The sequence below is a fragment of the Tribolium castaneum genome, chromosome 2, assembly GCF_031307605.1.
Source record: "Tribolium castaneum strain GA2 chromosome 2, icTriCast1.1, whole genome shotgun sequence".
Classification (NCBI taxonomy): domain Eukaryota; kingdom Metazoa; phylum Arthropoda; class Insecta; order Coleoptera; family Tenebrionidae; genus Tribolium; species Tribolium castaneum.
The window spans coordinates 26,521,930-26,540,147 of NC_087395.1; the positions used below are offsets into that span (position 1 = coordinate 26,521,930).

The following is an 18,218-nucleotide window of genomic DNA, read 5'->3' on the forward strand; positions in this document are numbered from 1 at the left end:
TAATTTAATCCATCTGAATCTGAATGAATTTGATCGTAATATTAAAAAGCTGAGAACTCCCAGGAAACCATTCAAGAATTTCTATTCACGGAAAATATGTAAAGGAAAAACCTACAAAAAAAGTTTGTGATATCTATTTTTTAATTGAATTTCGAAAAAATTTTATAATAATCACGCATGGTCCGTTCGAGTTATACCAAGTAAGAATACTTTAGTCTTTTGTTTGGAAATTAGGCTTTAGCCTAGATGAACGCATTGAACAAAAAATAATGGAGTGTTGGTGGAGGGGAAGAAAAGGCAGTGTACGTTTAAATAAAAAATATTTTATTCATTTCCAAGAATATAAAAAAGCAAAGCTTAAAATATACAAGTTGAGAAATGTTTTTTAAAAAATTATATACAACAAATTAAGAAAAACTGAGTGTCATTCTTAAGGAACTTAACCTAATATAATTTAATAAAAAAACAAAATATCTTAATAATTAATAAAATCAACAAACATCAGTCTTGATACATCCAGATGAATGAATAGGTGGTAACTTATGTGGCAGTGTGTTGTTTTATCAAAGAGGCGATTTTATCTGCAACAAAACGTTAATGTTATTAATAAGGAGAGCAAAACGGTTGATTGGTGATTGTTTTGGCCATGATTGAACCTTGCAGAATGAATTGGGCAAAAAGTGACCTCGTTATTAGATGCATACCAAAAGCTCCTAATTTGGGTCATTTCCCTTCTACCTGTCGCAATCGTCGAGATGATTCCAGTGTTTACTGCATAGCCTAAAGCTTTAGAACGGTGGCCTTGATGGATTGCAATCCGGAAACAATGAATGTGTGTGAGAAAAGAGTGAGTAAAATGGTCCATCTAACCCTACATCAGTTAAATGCCACTCGTTGACATTGCATTAGTCGAAAAGAGTGACCTAGTGACTTAGGAATTGGTTCTGAGGGCAAATATCGGCCTTGCAAGGTTGCGTGTTTTCGGCGAGTCCAACCCTGAAGAGGAGCTCAGAAGAGTCGAAACGGGCGGTCAATGTACCCATGTCATTGATTGCAGCAGCAGCAGCATCAGCAGCAGGAAGAAGAAAGGGTTATGCGTTTGTAGGTTAAGTCAGGTTGGATTTGAGAGTGGTCAATGATCTTGGCAATAATTTTGGAAATGTAAATTCGTGTGTGGAATGATGATGATGCGTGGTGGGCGAAACGTGGGTCAATAACCGGAGAAAAACACGCGGAAGTGGAACTGGACTTACCGGAGTCTCCGGCGTCGACCGCTCGACGTTTCCGGACGCCCGCCATCGCCTCTGTTCCGGTGCCACATCAGTAAAGTCCGGTTGGGTCCAGACTCTTGCCGCCGTTCAGCTTCATGGTTGTTACCGGAGTTTTAGAGCACCACTAACCACCAACACTTCTAGTACTGTCCGGTGGGGTCCAATTTGCCGCCGTCCATTGTCGTCGATTTTTAATTTTTTCTTTTCGAATATTGAATTGGAAAACACGAATTTTGTCGCTCTTTTAGTAAAGACCGGTCGGATCGAGACCTGACATAACTTGGCACGACTCGCGCTGGGAATGAACCGAAGTGGGAACGACCAGCGTTTAAATGTGATGGGACAGAGCATAAGAACTAGAGTGGGAGTCGGTCGTCGTCGGGACGCCACGCCAGCCCTGACCCACTCACGCTGCCACTGAACCCCTGCTTCTTCTTCTTCTTCTTCTTCTTCTTCTTCTGCTTCTCTCAGATCATAATTTACCATTCTTCATCCGGGGTCTGGACCACTGCTTAACCTTACTCAAGCAATTTTCCAAAAAAAAAACGCTAAACTTTTTTCTTGACAACCAAAACTCTGACCCCTAATCGATAAGCTAGGAAAACAATCCATTCATTTCATTCATAAACTTGGAATGTTTTCGACGGAATATTTCCAAACGAAATTTCTAGAACCAATCACAACTTGGGAGAGTTGGTTCTTTCGACTTTTTCGTTTTGTTTTATGTTCTCACATTTTACCAACTTTTTTCTTTGAGTAACTGTTCATTTCATCTTATTTCGGGTTAGGTCACATAGCTAACGCTTACTTTAATATGGATTTCTTTAATTAATAGTAAAATGCAGTTTGTAAATCAATTTGTACAAAACTGAAACATTATTGATGTTTTTGAAATAAATCATTACGCTAATGCTAAGGAAAGACAAAAAAAATGTGCTTTTTTAAATTATTTTCTTATATTATATACAATAATAAATTTTTATTCGAATTGTGTAAGTAGTACAAATGGGGAGGCGAACTATAGCAACTGCTATTCAGACTTAATCCCCTTAACAAAAATAACTAAATAAATAAACAGAAAAGTAACTGTGTTATACATTTGATTTTTTCGACGTCCTCATCAAAAATCATCCCTTTCCACCTCAGTAATATTCCAAGACAAACCGTTCTTTCCTCTCATGAGAGGAAAATCTTTCTTTTCTCGAGAGGAATTGACGTAATTTCATAAGATTAAAGGGTGGAAAACGATATTTCCATTTCCCAACCTAAATAATTACGAAAAAATTAAGGAATTTCTTATGGAATTTCACAAAACAAAGTTTCCATTTTTATTTGCTGTGCAAATTCCGGAATTGAGCGATTTTTTAATGTTCATGTTTTGTTTTTCACTTATTGAGATTAGAAATCACTTCTTGGAAAAAAGTCGAGTTGGTGAAAATTAAAAATGTGCTCTATTGCCATTCACTGGCCGATGACACTTTTCTAGGCCACCACAAACCGAATTGGTCTTTTTCATGCTGCAGTGCCTCAGGGTCCAATTCTTTTCGTCCAAATGGTATTCTAATGATGTGTGAATTTTTTCGAAACGTATCTATAAATTTTTTCTTTTGCTTCTTTGTGGAATTATCAGTCGGTCCATCCGTTGCAATTTTATAGAGGAGCCAAAACAGGTAGTATCAACTTTTCAAATCATAAATAGCGTAAAAAAACCAACAGATTTTCGAGGTGAATAAACTTGTTTGTATACTATATTTTTGTCATTTGGTTGGTAGCACTCATCATCAGCGCCGATTTTTGGCGGAATTGCCGACTTTCACATTGTTTTCGCGAGTCATCGACCACTCCTTGTATAAATTCGCGTCGACTTTCACCGCATTTTCCTGCTTTCACGCCACACTTCCGGGAAAGTACAAGCACATCATATCAGACTTTCGTTTGGCGTATTATTTTTTTCGGCAACAAAACAAACTGTTGGTTGGTCGTGTGTCCATCTGCTAGCTGGACATGGACACAAGGGCTAATCCGTCATCGGCGGCATGTGCCAAGCCGCCTTGAAGAGTTCGGACACACACCTTGCTGTCGCCCCAATTAACACAAGCCCTTCACCAGGGGGTCGTCTCATGTCTTTATAAAACCATTTGTTACAGGAGGTTTGCGCTTTTGACGCTCTCGTCCACTACATGATGGTGATGGGGCCATTCATCGGACCCATCCCTGCACCTGGGCCAAAAAACCAAATCAATACGTTGCTTCGGTCGTCGCTAATTATAGCGCAGATCGGACGGACGGACACCACCATATGCGGATACAGAGCTCGCGACGTTCCCACGGTGGAACTAAGATACACTTCCATATGGAACCCCACCAAAGGCCACAGAGCCTCATTCCAAGACGCGACCTTCTTCAGAGGCGCTCGAATTCATGCAAACTGTGCGACTGCACACCAATTACACCAAATCCCCCTTTCAATTAAATTATACTTAAACGCCCTGCCTTCAGTTTTTTGCTTACGGATTTTTATAGTATATTTCTTTATGTACATATGTATCTATAAAAACGACTTCAGTTGATTGGAAGATAAAAAAGCTGAGAATCACCAGAAATCATTCGAGTACTTTTTTCTTCTTATACTTAACAAATTTAAAATAATTTTCGAGATTTTTCAAAAAGAATGTACATAAAAATACATAAATGCATTTCACTCATCAAGAATTAATAATAATATAAAAAAAATAATTATTTTTTTGAACACTTTAGGAAATATTACTCAAATTTGCTATTCAGAAAAAGTGTACTATTGTTAAAACAACAAAGTATTCTGAGTTTTTTTGTCGCAAAGTTGTCGGAAAAACTTAGTAGGCGACTTAGCAGTGTTTTTTAAAAAATTGGTCTTTTTATAATGAAAAGTTGAATAATTCCGAAAAGATGAAAGAGCGACTCTAATAAAGTTACCTTAGTTTTTTGCATAAAATCTAATCATGCAAAAATATGTTCCCCTTAAAAAAATATAACTTGGTTCTCCACCCTGTAATAAAACTATTTTTAGTTAATGGACTTTGATCTATCGGATAATAAAAACGTTATTTATAATAACAAAAAAGTTATGAACCGATTACACACCAAAGAAAAATGCTATTGCAATAGAACCTCTCAACAACGGACACCCATAGGAAATTTTTAAGTATCCGTTGTAGAGAGGTGTCCACTAATGGGAGGTAAATTTTAATATAGGTTTTGTTACGTTCCTACAAAAATGTCCGTTGTAAAGAGGTGTCCGTTATTCGGAGGTGTCCATTCTTTTAATTATGAATACATAATCAATAAATAAAATAAATAAATAACTAATCAATAGACCCAATTGACTTTTTTAAAAACCTTCCCACTTATCAAGGGCCAATTTTTTCCACAGTAATTGTCAGTAGTGCATCTCGAGTGCATGCCAGTATACGAATATTTTAAAAACTGAACTTTAGTAGGTATACAAAAAATCGCAGAATTAAGTTCGATATTTAGATTTTTTAACTTAATTTACTAATTTAAATTTGGTTAAAAGAAGCTAGAAAATCGCAAAATTTAGTTTGAAAGGCGTAAGTTTTGCCGAAAAACTTCAACGAATCAAATCAAAAGATTGGCAAAACCTCTGTAGATTGATTGGTTCTTTGAAGATTGAGTTGGGTGAATATTATGGGCTCGTTTTGCAACATTGGTAAAAATGGTAGTCGAAGCTCGGTTAGGGATTTAATGTTCCGCCTGCATATTTCTATGTCTATATGTCTGTGTGTCTGTGGATCTGTGCGTCTGGTGCCCCGCGCGTGTAATAATTCCAAGGCAATGTGTGAATTTGTCTTTGGGAAGCGCTTGCAAAAAAAGTAGTAAATGTTTGGTCGTTTTGTTCTCTCATCTCATCAGTCGACAAAAGCCACCGAACAAAGTAGAAATGAGTAAATGACCGGCATCGGGAGGTCTTTGACCGCCGCAAGCCCTGACCTACTAACTTTGCGAGGTCGATGATCCGCCATTCTAGTTTTTCGGTCACCCCAGCTGCCAGATGCACCTACCTCCCGTAGAAATGACCTGACCTGACTAATTTGCATTCGGCGGCGATTACGAAATGGCGAGAAACGCCGAATCATCGAAAGAACGAGTCAACGACCGCGAATTCAGCTGATTCGCGAGTTCGATGACATCTCTCTCGATCGAGCAACGTCACGACATCGCGACGCTTCCTGGTCAATGTGGGTCAGGTCGGGTATGTGTCGCGGTTCCGCGTTGAGGGGGCGCAGGGGAGGACAACAGGCGGTCAGTGTGCGACTGCCCGACGGTTCACTGGGGTAAAGGGTGACTAACCGAGGACGATGAACTCGATCTACACTTCTTCTATTCCAAAAAATTACCAAAAGGGTGCTGGCTTCGCCTGCACACGCTATGAACTTTTTGTCAGTTTGGACAACTAATTCGGGTTAAGTCAATTTGCAAACACTGCCAAAAGTGAGTGCTAATTTGTACATAAGCCTGACCGAAATTGAATGTTGACTTTGCACATTTTGGCTACGGTAAAAATAGATTTTGGACAGGATGCAAAATCACCGTTTATCACTTAAACCGCTGGCAGACGAAAAGAACACCACATCTTTGTTTCAGTTTCCACGATTCTTTACGATTTCGTAAACATTACAACAAATTAAAAGAAAAAAACTAAACCTAAATCAAAAGAGAAGAAAAGACTAACTTGGTTTCCATATGTAACTTTTACAAAAACAACATTATCTCGAAATGTAAAGCCATGTGGTCAGTAAATTATCACACAAAATATACAACTCCAAACAATTCCATCTAAAAAAAAGCAATTATAGCCGAAAGTATGGTAGAAGAAGATTTTCGATTTTCGGTTTCTGCTAAACCAGCAATTCTAGATTGTGACTGTTTCTTTCCAAAATGAAAGAGAAAAAATGGTAAAATGGTTTTGGAAAATTCTCCAAATTCAGTTGATAAGAGTAAGTCTTTGTGTAAAGTCAAGCCTCGGCGCAGCGCTTCCAAGAAGGCAGAAGAAGCTTAAGCGAAGTTATTTAGTCACGATGAATTATAAACCCTTTTGGGTTGACGTTACCGACCGCAGAAGGAATTATCTTCATCAGGTAGAGAGAACGTTTCTAATGAACTGCCAGGTACTAATCCTTTTCTATTTATGTCAACAGCTTGACAATTTATGATTTTTGCTATTGGAAATTTAGCGGTAGCTATTAGCTGTCAAACTTGATGATTTATTGTCACTGGTTTTGGCCGTTTCGTGCAATTAAAATTTCAATCAAAACCAACGCTCAATTACGAACAATACGTTGCACTTATCTTATTAACTGCAAGTTGCAATATTTCCTCTTCCGCTCAAGCTGGCGGTCGCTTCCTGGTTTCAGAATCGATCCAAACATTTGTTCGATGATATTTGGCCACGTGCCCAAGTCTTCCGCTTTCGTTTTCTTTTATGAAAATTGACAAAAAAGCGATTGTGTGTAGATAGGTGCAAGCTTAAAAAATCGTGCACGTGCGCTTGCTGAAATTCAATATTTTCACATCTGTTGGCCTTTGCCGATTTCCTTTTTTTTATTACTTATAGAGATACGGAATGTGTTTGAGTTTGAGGAGGAGAGATAATAAAGTCAGGGTTGAATCGTTGCCTCCGGTCTTGAAATGCTAAACATTCAAATCACAAATCAAGGCTTTTTGGCTACAGAGGAAAACTGATCAGCAAAGCTCTCTGAGAGAAGCCAGTCAGAAGATCTGGGTCGCGATTTGCCATTGAACTAATGTGACGTAAGCAAGTCATTCACCTGTGACGTCACGTTTGTGGCCGCGCATCGCAGTCAGCTGTGGACAAAACAATCCCGAAAGGATTCAGGGACGTACGTGCGATATGCGCCATTTTATCCGTGTTTACAAACAATCACAAGATGGATAAGTCGGACGCTGGATTGTCTAGACGCCGCTTATTTGCAAAGCAAATTGCATTAATTGAATCACTTGCTTTGTTGCTAAACATTCAGCTTCACGATCCTGAAAAAGGACGAGCGACCAACTGAAATTAAGTTCATTTACAAGCCCCTGAAAATGGATTTACCCAGATTTTAAGCTTTGCCAACTTTATTTCAGCTTTCAGTCTTGTAACAATTTACAATTTACATGCAAACATTGATTCTCCTTTCTCAGTTTTATATCAATTTGGTCACTTTTTGTGGTTTGTCGAATCGCCACATTCCCAAAAATTTGTTAGTTATGATTTTTTTGTTTTAATATTTTTGCCTTTATTTGCAATTTTTCTCGAAAAGAATGAAAACAGGATACTTACTTCCAACGGCAATAAACATTATAGGGTTACCTCTAGTAGTTCCGAAATTATTGCTCGATAAATGTTCCGAGTACCGAAAATCAACAAAAATTTCACAAAAATAAGAAAAATTAAACTCTAAAAAGTCGAACCTTTTGACTTTTTTTGTAATTTCAACATCTTAAATCTCATGAAAAGCTGGTATAATACGGAGAATGAGCTGCAAAATTCACTGAAACAAACCGTTTTGCTCTACAACTTTTAGTTTTTGATTTTCTTAGTATAAAACCATCTAGAAAACAATATTTTCTTGCCAATTTTGAACCAAATATTCAATCAGAAATTTAAAAAAGTAAAAACATTTACGTCACTACTTTTTTGTAATTTGCCCAGAAATACGAAAGTCTGTTTTAAGCGAAAATTTTACTAAACTATGGATATTTTTTAATCAGTTCTCTGAAGATTGCAAAATCTTTATCGTTGAGGATTTGTTTTGGAGGTAGTTGTCTTTAAATAGCCATTATCCTTGCAATTCGTGGTGTCCAAGGTTGGCTTATTATTGCACCTTTGTTTTGATTTATGTCGATTGGTATTGTATTTAGATTTAGTCAAATCTATTATTGTAGACTTTCATTTGCGTTATTTGGCTCTATAATTAAAAATTAGTGACCTCAAGGAGAAGTTGTTGAACTTGCTGTATGAAATTTTAATGAACATTATGGAAAAGTAAAGTGTTTCTGTGGATGAATCACATCATAGGAGACAATGAGGAAGAAGTATTGTTAACGATGTTTTAATAGATCTCCCAAAATACGACGACGTTTGAATGAGTGGAGCAATAAAGCATGATGGAACAGACGGTGGATTCATGCGGAAGCGTTGCCTAACACCTCTAATGATAATGTTGGCACAAGCAATTAACATTACAATAATGTTAAATGATTTACAAACGAAACTGCTCTATTTAAGTCGGTGAATGCGAAACACAAACTCGGAGAGTTTTCTCGTTGGAAATTCGGTGTTGCAAAAACGCTGTCCTTGGCAACAATTGCTGAATTTGTGTTTTTGTCAGTTCGTTCACCTTTGCATCACTATCGTTGAATTATTTCGCAAGGCATAGACGACGTAAACAAACTACGAATCTATTTTGGAAAAATCAGAGACTGGTTTTAAACTTTTGGTGAAATTAATTTATTATCAAACTGGTTTGAAGAGGAGTATATTAGCATTTCCTCGTTGAATTGGGAACAAGTGCCATCCATTCATCACAAAATTAAATCCGGAGCCCCATCCAGTCCAAGCATACCTTAGGTCAATACACTATCTGTATTAAACCGTCATAAAAGCATTGAGGAGTGATTTTTTCTCTCGTTACATAATTACACGGTTTTATTTTGATGTGTTGTGAGAGAGACCCTTGAGTTGGACAGGTGCGTGTAAGAAACGTCCGATTTGACGTAACGCACCCCGGAATGCATCGAAAAGCTGTTCTCTGTTCAACCAACGTCCTCAAAAAAGAGACCGAGTCAGAGGGCCAACTACCAATCATGTAGATGAGCTCAAAATGGACCATTTGTTAGCCTGTTTTACCGTTAGGTCGTTTCAAGTTCTTCCGTGTTGGAAGGCACCCTATGTCTTGGTTTTTTATGGTTTACCGTTCATTTCCTCGAAATGAACGGACACAAGGGCGGCTTTTGAATATTCTTCGAGGTCATTTTATTGCTTCGCCATCTGTCACTTTGCAAATGACGGAAATGATGCGTTTTTTGTGTTTTCAACCCTTGCTCCCTTTTACTTTTTCAATCAGGTAGGTATAGCGATCGATAGATACGTGGGAAACGAAAAAATCCGGTGTCAGTGAACCTCTTAATACTGCAGAACGTCATTAAGACACTGAATAGGTGAATTAATTAGGTCCTCTTTGTTTCACTAATTCGTAAATCTCTCACACGTTATTCTGACTGTTTTCTCTCGGCTCGTTACCGGCCAAAAACTGCTCGCATTTCTGCACGCGAATGCAAAATTATAGGATCGATCGGAATCGATCATTTCAAGCATGTGTGGGATGGTAATTTTATTTATTGGAGCGCAAGATTTGACAGTGATTACGGTGGAACGCAAATAAGGGGTTTCACAAAAGAAAAAAATATACGTATTCAAAGTGGGGCTTTTTTGCCGTCTGATGCTACACTAATTAATAGGCACATTCTTAAAGTTTTTTATTTACAAATAGCTGGTTTTGCCGGAAATGAGACTAATCTATGTAAATTTTTATTTTATTGCACTTTAGTTAATTTACTTTTCAACATGACGAGGCGCTTGCAATTTTCCAAAACCAAAAACGCAAGCCATTCTAAAAATATCGCAAGGTTACAGTTTCCTCTCTCGAAGCAGTCGCAAGTTTCCACGTTATTTACATCGATTTCAGAAAATTCCGGAGGAGAGATATTATAATAGGATAGGAAATGAATCATTTAATAAAGTTCAAGGCAATAATAAGATTACTTTATATACGTGACAACTATTGCAAATAATAAAAAAATAAAGTATAAATCGATAAAAACTAATGCAATCAATTCAAGGCCACACTTCTATTGCATTTCAACCGCAAGGATAGTACCGCATTGCTCCCCTGATTTAAATCGAAATCCTGTTCCAGCAATGCACTAGATTATTAATTGGTCAAGGATAACCGAACAACAACAATTATTTGCGTCATTTCGTTCGTGAGGACATTCCACCAGTGGGCGTGCGACAATTTCGCATACTTTTTACTACCTGCTGAAAAGAAATAAGGGCACTTTCCCGGAATTTGCATTTTATTAATCGGCGGTAACACTCAAAGCGGCTTTATTGCGACAATATTCCGGGATATGCAAATCGGGCACAAGACAAAAGGGAAGCGACAAACCGCACCACTTGGGGCTTACAAAGGAAAAAAAATTGGCAAATATAGCACTAGAAATAATTCCTGAAGCAAAAATTTATTTTCTAAAGTATTAGCTTCATTTGGTCTCGTGAAATCTTTTAAATTAAAAAAACTACCTCGCATTTCGAAAATTTCGCCAAGTACACAAACATGCAACGTTACAAGAAAATGTAATTTTTTTCGGTTTCCCCAAAAATTAGCCTTGTGTAACTACGTAAAAATCTCCATTCATTGAGAAATATTTTGCAAAAAACATAAAGTTTCTAGCTTTATCAGCCAATAATTAAGTGAAAAACAAGTTTTAAAGTAGAGTAAGTAAAATTTTACGCTTTACAATTTTTACTTCAAACTTGTTTCTAGTTCCTACCGATTTTGAGTGATCTTGAAAAGCACATTATTTTTGTTTTTTCAACCACTTGGTTCAATATAACTTCGATTTTTTGAGTTAATGTCTAGCTCGACCTCGAGGATGCTTTACGCATTAGATTTCGCAAGTCAAGTGCGTGATGCATTCAGAAATGAAAGTGCGGACATGCACTGCAATGTCATTACTTTCCTAGAACTAGTATACCGACTGCATATAAACACAATTCGAACTATGGCAGTAATTCAGTAATGCTAAAACATCACTCTCTAAGAGGATGCACGTATGGCGTTATTTTTAGAAGCACACAATTTGCGTTTATTTCCTGGTGATGTTGCCAATTAGACCAGTATCACGCTCACGCATATATTACGCACCTAGTGCACGTAGAAGCCGGCGCAGAGAGGGACTCCAGGAGTGCACTTGGGCCTGGAAAAAGGCTCGATTTGTAGCGTGAGCTGAGCCAAGTCTGCGTTTATGCACGGCACGGATTTAACCTGGCCATTGTGGCCAGACAATGCCGCGAATTATCCTCGCAGCATATAAAATGCCTAGAAATTTATTCCTCTAACCTACATCGTGTCAATGTTCTATTAACATACACTGTCCCTTCGAAGAGAAAGTCAATGTGAAAGTACCGTTTTTTTCGCGAAAAAATCTCTGATTTATGAGAGCTTTTTGCAACAAGATTTATGACGCCCTTTCAGTAGTTTAGGGCCAAAAAACTTCCGAGAAGTTGTTTGCGAATCTCACGCTGCAAAAATATTCAAATCGGGACGAAAAGGTCGTAAAAAATATTTCCGAGAATCGTAAAAACTAGACGTACCTGAAATGAGGGTGGTACCGACAAAGGACTTGCGTAATTTGTTTTATAATGTTGTAAAAATTGGTTCGATCGAGGATGCAAACGAATTCTATTACCATAAATGTTTGACCATTTTTTTGGTACCTACTCCCATAAAAATATCGATTTTTAAAAACGAACAAAAAACTAGAAGCTTTTCTTAAAAGTGCTCCACAGGAGCACTAATAGCCTGACTTGAAAAAGCATTTAATCAAATTTTATTTTACTGACAAAAATTAGGTACTTGTTTTTGTATTTTCTAAACCTTTACAATGAACTTACCTACTAATAAAGTTGTGTGAAATATACTCAATAATCTATAATTCTAAGGTTGAGCACAATTCTTTATTGTATTTTTTATTTCCTGTACTTTGGTGTATCTTTTTTCACCTGTTGGAAATAAAAACAATATTATTATACTTTTTTTTTTGTAAATTTTTTCTCACAAAAAGCCGGCGCCTGATTGACACGATAGCCATACTAATTGCAATAATTAAGGTCAAACATAGTAAATCAAACCCAACAACAAAGAAAAAAAACGTTTAATATTAATTAAAATAGTTCGACCTAAAAATAGCACACAGTGCCACCGCACCCAAAAGTCAAGAATCCAAAGTGTACGTGAGCTTTTGCATGAAAATGAGCTTTATTAAGTACGAATAATTAATTCAACAGAAATGCCTTAGCCAGTGCCAAAACCGGAGCCCCTGTGGCCGGTTTGGGGAATTCCCCCGCCGAAGCGGCGATATCAAGATGGCTGTATTTCAGGGGCTTCCCACTTCCTGATCCGTGCGTCTCCAATCCAGCTGCGAGGATCAGGAATGCGGCAGGTCCTGCAAATTTTTTGTGACAACAGATCAATAACATTGAACCGTTTTTTGCGCCTCTTTCTAATTTATTCAATGCACCGCGCGAGAATTATGCAATAATATGTAACAACATGATATAAGAATTACGCCTACCTTGGTGTCCTCTCGGTGTCCTTGATGATGGCTGATTGTTGGCCTGCTTGATATCGTCACCGAAAGCTTCGCCACGATGCTGTGCAAAGTCTTCGGATCGGATCCGGGAGATTTCGAAAATGTCGCCGATCAAGTCGCCGGCGGTTTGCAACCGGATCGAATTTCCGGATTTTAGAGCCGGACCGTTGTCCATCACTGACATCAGGATGATAAATATAGAAAACGATTATTACACACTAAACTGTTAGGTGTTTACGATGTACTTATTGCATGCGAGCTGACCTTTCGCAAAGAGTGAATCGAAAGAAAAGTCAAGGCTGGATTAGGTTAGAAAATAAATTAAACTCTTTTGGAAATGTGTTTCGACCAAGCATTGAAGTCTCCGCGAAATAATCGAAATTTCACACTCAAACTCGAGGCGATAATTGCGGGTGACAAATCACACCGTAATTAACAGTTTTTTCGGCGAATTACCCAAAACTGTAAATTTGAGAGCGTTTTTCCTGAAACGGTTACTGTCTTGATGGACCGTTGAAGTCTCCGAATGCAATTACGATTTAAGAGTAATAATTGGGCAGTGTTTATTGTTCATTTTTTTTGCGAGCAGGATTTCGTCCCGGATAACGAGAGCGTCACCTTTGTTCCCTCAGAATCCGGTTACGTATCATTCTGGAATTCGCTTCCCTAACAGTAAACCAAGGTTTAACGGAACATTGGTAAATTTCGTGCACGATTTTTATTGTATCGTTCTCATTATGCCAAATGCGGCCTCGCTAACTGTAAAAAAACGCACACACATCTGACCTGTGCAATCGAATAAATTATCCGCTATGCGTCCTCATTTCGCGTTTAAATTACCGCTATCGACGTTGAAAAAAAAGACAATTACCAATCGAATATCCCTCGCCGACTGTTAGAAAAGCGTGTCCTGTGAGCGTCGCGACGGTGAAAAGATGCGGATTGACGGCATCCACAGCCAACTCCTTCATCTGCAACAGGACGTCCAATTAAAGCTCGTGAAAGAGAGACCGAAATCGTGAGGTCATCCACGTTCTTCTCCTCTGTGTAAATTTACTTTAAATCTCGATAAATTATCTGTGAATTTTTCAATTAGCGATCGGTTTATATTAATTTTCAATTAAGATGGCGGCGAAAAGCCGCGCATAACGATCGTTATTTAGATTACACACGCGATTTATCGACGGAAATTTCGGACGGAAGAGGTTTTATTCCATTTTTACATCAGACGCAAGAATCGGAAATCGATTCAAATGTTTAAGGCGTGGTTGAAATATTACGAAGGTTGGTCGTGGGGTATGTGGATGTATTGAACATTAATTATGCCCCGGAGAAACTATTGCACTTTTGAATTTGTTACATTACTTGCTGCTTCATGTCTTCCTGTTCTTCAAATGTGGATTAAGCGTTTGAAACTCGCAAATTCTACTCGTTTACCTCAAACTGCTCGCTACATCCAGCGTTGAAATCTCCCGGAGATTATTGATTTGATGGAATCTCTCGTCATTGGGGCATTTTTTATGGCTTAATGGGTACTAATTAATAACAAATATGACATAATTAACACTATTAGTAAAAAAGAATTTACTTCGTTATCCATGCTGTAAATGGTGGTTAATGACACGGCTTTTTGCCCAATTACATGAAATTAGCAATGTTTTCATTTAATTTCGTGTTAAATGGCGCCAGTGATTTTCAGTGTTAGCGTCAAGATCCGCGATTGAAATCTTCGAGAAAAATCGCGTTTATTGGTAAGCATCATGAATGACTAAAGGCGACATCATCACCGTTCGATTCAACTGTATTTTTTAACTGTTAACATTTATATTACTGTAATCACAACATTTCCTTCTTCACGGCATAAAAATGTGAATAAACAATCGACCAATGATCACTTTTTTTCACTCTTTAATCGATAATCGTTATTTATTATTGTTAACTATATTCAAACTGTTTGATTTAATTAGACAAATGGAAAAAAATCATAATAACCGATACAAAAACTGCATAACTTCTCATTTTAATACTCCTCATTATGCATTTATTTGTATTTTTACCGGTTAAATGTCACACGTGTTTGTTAAAATCATCGATACGATATCATTACGTAACGAAAAACGTGAGCCGCACTTGCAGCGTAATGCACCAGCACGTGCTTCGGATAATGCACATTTTTCAGGCGTTTTCAGCCCCGGGGCGAAGTGATTATTTGTCTTATTTGTCAAGGCGTCGCTATAAATAGATTTTCAGCAGTGAAACAACAAGAAACGTGACCAAAATACTTTTTTTCAAACAATGATGCAATAAATGTGGGATTTTCAGCCGAATATTTCAGGTCCTGTTTCAGTTTTGCATCGTAGGCAACCAAACATACACATTTTTTTGACGAATACACGTTTTTTTTTAATTATTTATTATACAAAAACTAAATGTCCTAAAAAAGTAGAACTTTTATCACTTTAAAGAAAAAAGTAGCGTACGAACGTAAAAAAATTAAGAATTTTGTTAAAAGTTGAATAACTTGCGAATGGAACACCCTATTTTTTGTTCTTGCTTCTCAAAAATCACCAAATTATCTACCTTATAACATAAGTCTTAAATGTCAAAAATTAAGAACTAAAAAAATATTTTACTTTTATTTTTTGTGTAATCAGTACCAGTTTGTTTTTTTTTTGCAAAAACAATTTGTTTTTTTACGACAAATTGACACAGACAGAGTTTCTGGTAACTCGTACGTATGAATAATAAATTTTACGAAAGCTCTAGTATGCTGACAGTAAAAAAGTAACATTTTTAAAGGTCAATAATAAACTTTGTCAATAGGCAACCAACCTTGCACAAAACATCGGCCATGACCATTCTTCCTTCCGCGTCCGTATTTCCCACCCGGACTCGAGCTCCGGACCTGGCCGTTATGACCTCATCTGCGACGTAACCATTTGACCCTATGCTATTCCGGACTAGACTGACCCCAGCCACAACCTTGACATTTTTCGGTTGTAGTAATCTGACCACCTGGAGGAATCCCACGACGGCGGCGGCGCCACATTTATCCCTTGACATCCCCACCATGGCACCGTTAATCTTAACATCAATACCCCCCGTATCATAAGTGACACCCTTCCCGACAAGGTAGACAGTTTCCTTGACTTGGGCCGGATCCGGAGGCGAATACTCCAGGAAAACGATACGTCCTTGGTGGCGTGTGACTCCGGAAGCGGCCCGGTTGACTGCCTCAAAGAGCGGATACTCCCGAGTGAACTGTTCCGGGTCTTTAACCACCTGGACTTTAATATTGCTTCCGGAAAAGACGTCGAGGATGTACTTTTCGACGTTGGGGGGTGACATCCGTTCCGGGTCTGCGCCCCCAATATCGCACGCAACCCGCCGGCCACTTTCAAGGATGGTGGCCAGGTGCACCAAACCTTTGGTTTTGTCCGGGTTTGTGGAGAAGACCCCCAGGTGTTTTATTGGTGGTTTGGTCGGGTCGTGCTCACGCACTTGAATTGGCTGAAACAAGCAAAACAAATCTGTTTCGTTGGCAACATAATCATCACTAGAGTCAAGTTTTTTGTGATAAGATAATTGTTTTTTTATCAAAATATAGCAAATAAAGTCAAGTGGCTCTTTAATCCCTTACCACGTATACCGCTTCCAAGGCTCCCAACAAGGTCACCAAATCCCCGTTTTCGAATCTGGTCGTCTCCTCCAAAACAAGCAACGGTTTCGAAATTCCCGCTTTGAGCGCCCTTTTCATGCCTTTCAAAGCTGCATTTTTCAACACTCTGACGTCATCGTAATCGGGATCGATTTTTCCGGTGGGCGAATGCACCAATCGCTTCGCCGCTAGACCCGGAACCGGCAGAATTGCAATTTCCGATTCCAGGGTCGGATCCAGGAGGAGGGCATCCCGGAGGACTCCAGCAAGTTTCGTCGCTTTGATTTCCTGACCAGGAGATGAAACCAAAAGAACTCCGTCGTAATCGGCCGATTCGAGCGAAGTTTCCACGATGAGTTTCGTGATTGGAGGTCTAAAAAAAGAACTGGAGATGCGTTTTAAGCAATTTTTCGCCCGATTTACCCTTTGGAGGACATGTTGGCGCTCAGAAACGTACGGTTTTACTGCTGTTGAGTGTTTTTATTGAGGATTTTTTGAGAAATTGAAGAGTGGGAGGTTTGAGTTTTTATCGTGATAAGGCAGCAGCAAGTCAAGGATGGGTGATATACCGGAACGGACTTTAAAGATTTCTGAGCGAATAAGCGCTAAATTTGCGCACTAGGCGCTAGAGGACGCCACTTACCAGGTTTTAAACGCGCAAATATTTTTTTGACTTCATATTTTTGAATTTTTTATCTTTCTTTACACCAAGATGAATATCGTCTTCTTTTGGGCATTAGTTGACATTGACAAGGAATCAACAAATACGGGTCACTATGTACAAAATAATTTATTTCCAACAGTGCAACAATAAATAACTTAAAGCTCGCGACAACAAATCAAGGACGTGAGGTGGTGGACGACGAAGGGCCAGGATAATAGGCCGAATAGGCCAAGTTTTGTGCTGAATTGTCGTTGGTCCAAACCCTGGAATATGGTCCACCTTGATTGGGTTCCCATCCTGGTTCGTACGAACTTGGTGGAGCCGTGGTCGGAGGTCCGTACATGGATGCTGGCGGTTCCGCCGGTGCCATGGACATGGACATGGGCATAGGCATACCATTTTTACCAACAAATTGGTAAATTATGAAACCAAGAACGATAAGAATGGCCAATTTGCTGAGAATGAGAGCTTTGAGTGATTTCAAGCCGATCAGAGCGACGAAAATCGGCATCAGAGCTTTCATTTTCAGCTTGAGAAGGAGAAGGAAGGGGAGGAGAATCTTCTTTTTGAGGAAGAGGCCACGAGCTGAAAATTTCCATTTCACTGGACTGTCTATTTTCGTCTTCGACTTACATTCAACATCGGTAGTTGCGACATCTAGACCAGTCTTGGGGTTGTAAACAATTTCAGTCTTGTCGAAGATCATTTCAGGCAATTTCAGCCTGAACTCGTGCGTTTTCAGTACTTTAGCCGCTCGTTTGAAGATCGCAGCGTCGATGTTCTGCAACACTTGATTAAAAAACAACTTTTTTGTATTTTTTCACCACCTTTGCGCTCCTTGCATCACTATCGATTTTCAAAATGTTGTCCAAATAGCCCAAAACGTTCGTTTTCACACAGTCCATATCTGCACAGTTTTTCAGAACAGATGAGACGAGTTCATCTCCCGATTTGGGTGAAACATTTTGTGCAGCAGTTGCACCAAGGGCTAAAACAACAACTGTCAAACGCCACATGTTGATGAATGTTGATGATTGAGTGTGGGCGCGGTTATATAGTGGACTATAGCGGTCAGGGGATCGCAAGTGTTTTGATTGTTAATTGATACCTAAATAGTACAGCTTTTATGGAGCGGTTCCGCTAAAGAATCCGTGTCCGGGCTGGAAGTAGATAAGGAAGTGAATTTTTT

General features: G+C 38.6%; 3 protein-coding genes across 6 annotated transcripts; all 3 read right to left on the minus strand.

Annotated features, from left to right (window-relative positions):
• Positions 1 to 303: 303 nt before the first annotated feature.
• On the minus strand, positions 304 to 1,574 carry Mlpt (mille-pattes). Of its 3 annotated transcripts, none has more exons than NM_001114384.1 (2): positions 1,254 to 1,574; positions 304 to 581 (listed from the first exon to the last, which is right to left on the minus strand). In NM_001114384.1, exon 1 carries the CDS (start codon positions 1,546 to 1,548, stop codon positions 1,516 to 1,518), a length of 33 nt encoding a protein of 10 aa, NP_001107856.1. In that variant the 5' UTR covers positions 1,549 to 1,574; the 3' UTR covers positions 304 to 581; positions 1,254 to 1,515. All 3 variants share the same exon structure in this region, with proteins under 3 accessions (NP_001107856.1, NP_001127954.1, NP_001127955.1).
• A 10,680-nt stretch (positions 1,575 to 12,254) lies between these two features.
• Dip-B (Dipeptidase B) lies at positions 12,255 to 16,949 on the minus strand. 2 transcript variants are annotated; one of them, XM_964265.5, is made up of 6 exons: positions 16,789 to 16,949; positions 16,348 to 16,738; positions 15,540 to 16,217; positions 13,579 to 13,678; positions 12,690 to 12,884; positions 12,255 to 12,560 (listed from the first exon to the last, which is right to left on the minus strand). In XM_964265.5, the coding sequence occupies exons 1-6, from the start codon at positions 16,800 to 16,802 to the stop codon at positions 12,391 to 12,393; spliced, it is 1,548 nt and encodes a 515-aa protein (XP_969358.1). In that variant the 5' UTR covers positions 16,803 to 16,949; the 3' UTR covers positions 12,255 to 12,390. The 2 variants fall into 2 exon arrangements, with proteins under 2 accessions (XP_969358.1, XP_015839287.1); XM_015983801.2 differs by having other exon boundaries at positions 16,348 to 16,750; positions 16,789 to 16,915.
• Positions 16,950 to 17,136: 187 nt separating this feature from the next.
• On the minus strand, positions 17,137 to 18,072 carry Osi20 (Osiris 20). Its single transcript, XM_964191.4, has 3 exons — positions 17,857 to 18,072; positions 17,663 to 17,810; positions 17,137 to 17,614 (listed from the first exon to the last, which is right to left on the minus strand). The coding sequence occupies exons 1-3, from the start codon at positions 18,043 to 18,045 to the stop codon at positions 17,205 to 17,207; spliced, it is 747 nt and encodes a 248-aa protein (XP_969284.1). The 5' UTR covers positions 18,046 to 18,072; the 3' UTR covers positions 17,137 to 17,204.
• Positions 18,073 to 18,218: the final 146 nt, after the last annotated feature.